General features: G+C 42.5%; 1 protein-coding gene across 1 annotated transcript; it reads right to left on the bottom strand.

Moving 5' to 3' along the window:
* Window positions 1-2,516: 2,516 nt before the first annotated feature.
* On the bottom strand, window positions 2,517-3,773 carry LOC145985503 (uncharacterized). The gene has a single exon (XM_083119572.1). The coding sequence runs from the start codon at window positions 3,771-3,773 to the stop codon at window positions 2,517-2,519; it is 1,257 nt and encodes a 418-aa protein (XP_082975698.1).
* Between the last annotated feature and the right edge of the window lie 108 nt (window positions 3,774-3,881).

Genomic DNA, 3,881 nt, shown 5'->3' on the forward strand with positions numbered 1-3,881 from the left:
TATAAATCTCGGTACCTAAGATAAAACCGAGATGTTTGAAATTAGAGTTTGAGAATCTAGAGAAGTTTTCGAGAAGCATGCATAGGTTTAATATAGAATAAGATCCAAATGGTAAATATAAAATAATATATAATACATAAAATATAGAGAATAATAATTCAGGGTCCAATAGGGTCCGTAGAAAACTGGAGTGCCCTTTAATGAAGACCACAACATCCGCTCTAGTGTTGGAATCAGGTCTGCACTACGAATCTGCTTCGAATTCTTCCGACTGTTTTCCTCTAATGGAAGTTATGAAGAAACGTCCTCTATTAAGGGAAGTTGTCCTGTCTCGTAGTACCTGATCTCTTCTTGCTGATGATCTTCCTCAGTGGTCACAGTAATGGCTGATCTCAGTACCCGAGTTGATCTCCTAAGTACATCCTGAACTACGACAGTCCCACGTATAGTAGAGCCAGGAGTGGTATCTCTTTCTGTGGGGTCTGATCTTCTATACTCGAAATGCTCATAGCTTGATATTATATCCGCAAGCTTGTTGACGATATTGAAGGTCTGCTGGCAGCTCGCCATCTGCTGGAATGAGCCTCTTCTTAAATTGGTCCTCAGACGTCGAATTCGGACGTCGTCAAATTTCTCGCAAGTTAAAAGGGCGTGTTCCGGTGTATCTATTACTCCACATTTCTGGCACTTATCATCAGATCTTAATCCGAACCTCTTTAAATAGGAACCGTAAGGGCCATGCCCTGTAATGAAATGAGTAATACCCTTTGATGGTCGGAAGAAGGAGTTCTTAGGTCTTATCTTCGCCAACGGCAGAAATCCTTTGGTACGTCGGGAACCGGGATGGTGTTCCCATTCCATCTTCCAGGCATTTTCTAAGTGTTGATCGATGTCCTGAAATGTGTTGAGGTTTTGACCAAGAAGGGCTACGATCTTATTATGCTGCCCTTTCCTCAGCCAGTATCTGGCTGCATATCTCTGAACCTCGAAATCGAGTGGAAGAACACCGGCAATTGCTATTACAGCAGCTGTAGCGGACGTCCGAAAGGCGCCCAGTATTCTCAGGAAGATATTCCTCTGTGCTGCCCGTACCTTGACTTTCACATATTGGTTGAGGGTCATCATTGCCCAGGTAGAGGATGCATAACATACTGTCGGCACGAACACCGCTCTGTAATATAGCATTGCTGTGTCAAAAGGCAGCCGGTACGCCAAATTACCCATGCTCATAATGTTATGCATAGTGGTTTTTGCTTTCGTCAAGACATTAACTATGTGAGAGCGAAAACACAGTTGTGCCTCGATTAATATTCCTAAGTACTTGACTTCCGAGGCAGCTCGAATGGAACAATTTCCAAGCTTTATTACTGGAGATCTCTGTAGTTTACCTTTTAACAATATCTGATGGGTTTTTTCGGTAGCTATTGTTAGCTTACTTTTCGATGACCATTCTTCAAGCCTTAACATAACATTATTCGTCTTCGTTTCAAGGTCTCTACGATTGTCGGCACTGAAGATAATTAGTAGGTCATCAGCGTATGCAACTACATCAGTTACGTCAGTCATGTGCATGAGCTCCACCAGAATTGGCTCCATCGTGACATTCCAAAGTATGGGTCCCAATACGGAACCTTGAGGGCAGCCTTTATTGATATTTCTATTTATACTGGCTGTACCCCATGTGTATTGGACACTCCTATTGCTTAAGTAATCCTTTATAACATTATATAAAGCCATTGGTATGTGAAGCTTTTGAAGTTCTCCAAGCAAGTACGGCCACCAGACGTTGTCGAACGCTCCACTTATATCAATAGTTATAGCAAGGACATATTTCCTGAGATCTTGTTGTACAATCTGTGTCATCATATTGATTGCATCCTCAGTGGAGCGTCCCTTCTGGAAGCCATACTGCCGTTCAGAGTTGTTGCTAAGGATTAATCTCTCGTTTAAGCGTTTCGCAATAAGTCTCTCAAAAACTTTACCCAGGGTGTCCAATAAACATATCGGCCTGTATGACTTGACGAGAACTGGGTCCCTTTTAGCATCCTTTAAAAAGAGCACAAGTCTGGCCAATTTCCACGTATTGGGGAAGATCCCCTGGAGTAAACACTGATTATAAAGTAGCTGAAGGTCACCAAGTAAGTTGTTCTTCAAAATCTTGATGACTTCATTTGAAATGCCGTCAGGACCAGGGGCACTCCTATTTCTCAATCTATCGATAATAAGTGCAATCTCCTCTTGAGCGAAGGGTATTACCATCAGTTGATTGTTGTAGTTATTATTTGCATTCGCTCTGATGATCCGCTGTTCTGGAGTGTCTTGAAGAGGATCATCCAACGGAAGTAACTTTTCCATCAAGTAGGAAACGGCTTCGTCCCAGGTCTTAGTATAAGTAGTTTCACTTTTCTTCATTGGGACGGGAGCAAACCTTTGCCTGCTCCTCTGCGAGGCCATTCTATATGGTTTCCCCCAAGGATTTCTTTCAATCTCCTGCTGAACGAACCTTGACCATGATTTCACTTTGTACTGTTCAATAAGGGAAGAGTAGATGCGCTTGGAATTCCGATATTTTTCCAAAAGGAACAACCTGTCTCTTTCTCAGACAACAACAACCTTTTGGTTAATACAGGGTGTTCACTAGGTGGGTTAATGATGAAACTCAAATGATCAGTATCCGGGTGCCACACAAGGCCAAGAGTTCTTATGAATTCGCTGTTATGGATGGAAGATATTGTAGGTTTCTCTCGCAAATGCTCAGGAATACTGTTCAACACGTCAGTATGATTTGACGTCCACTTATGCAACTCAAATCCACCCTTTCTCAACAATTGTGTCAATTGTTGCTGCATCTCTATTGCTTCTGGAACACTGTCAGCTCCACTGCTCAAATCGTCCATATAAAACTGTTGCTTTACGACTTCTGCTGCAATCGGGTAATTTTCAACTTCATCGTCTGCTAACTGACGTAACACTCTCGTAGCAAGAAAAGCAGCTGGTGCCGTGCCATACGTGAGCGTATTTAAACGATAAACAATCACAGGTTGATTGGGGGATTCTCTCCACAAAATTAATTGGTAGTCTCTGTCCTGAAGATCCACTTTTATCTGGCGATACATCATCCGAACATCACTCGTCAATGCAATAAGATGGCCACGAAAACGTAACAAAATGGATAGTAACTCTGGCTGTTGTTTACCTCCATTCATTAACACGTCATTCAAGGACACGCCTGTGCTAGTTTTACTCGATCCATTAAATACTACTCTCAGTTTCGTACTTGTGCTTGTCTCCTTTGTTATAGAATGATGCGGAATGAAATAAGAATCAGCGGGGGTCTTGGAAGGTTCACAGTCCGCCACTGGTGTCATATGATTCAACGCAATGTACTCTTGCATGAAAGACTGGTATTGTTCTAGTCTCTGGCTATCAACTCGAAGCCTACGCTCTTGACTAAGCAAACATTTCGTCGCCTTATCTTTTGAATAACCTAACTCGTCGCGGTTGACCTTAAATGGTAAGCGTACGACGTACCGACCATCATCCTCGCGATAATGTGTTCGTACGAAATGTTCCTCGCACAATTGCTCTTCTTGACTCGGCACTCGTAAGTTAGGAATCTCCTCCGATTCAAAAAACTTATTCAGTGTTTCGTTCAGATCATTTTCTTGGACAACAATGTGATAAGAAGACAGAGATTGTTGAGGTCTTTGTTGAGGAGTTTTGCCACAAACAACCCATCCCAAGCGGGTTTGAATAGCCACGGGTTCATTCATTCTCCCCTCTCTTCTTCCACTCATTAGTAACAATGGGAAAAGATCAGCCCCGATAACACTGCTCTGCAGCAAAAATGAAGTTTTCAAATGAATGAGTGTTCCTAACTG

The sequence above is a fragment of the Lepisma saccharinum genome, chromosome 3, assembly GCF_977018435.1.
Source record: "Lepisma saccharinum chromosome 3, izLepSacc3.1, whole genome shotgun sequence".
Classification (NCBI taxonomy): domain Eukaryota; kingdom Metazoa; phylum Arthropoda; class Insecta; order Zygentoma; family Lepismatidae; genus Lepisma; species Lepisma saccharinum.

Bases quoted from the DNA above. Each gene is read 5' to 3' on its own strand.
- LOC145985503 (XM_083119572.1), bottom strand. From the start codon at position 3,773: ATGAATGAACCCGTGGCTATTCAAACCCGCTTGGGATGGGTTGTTTGT.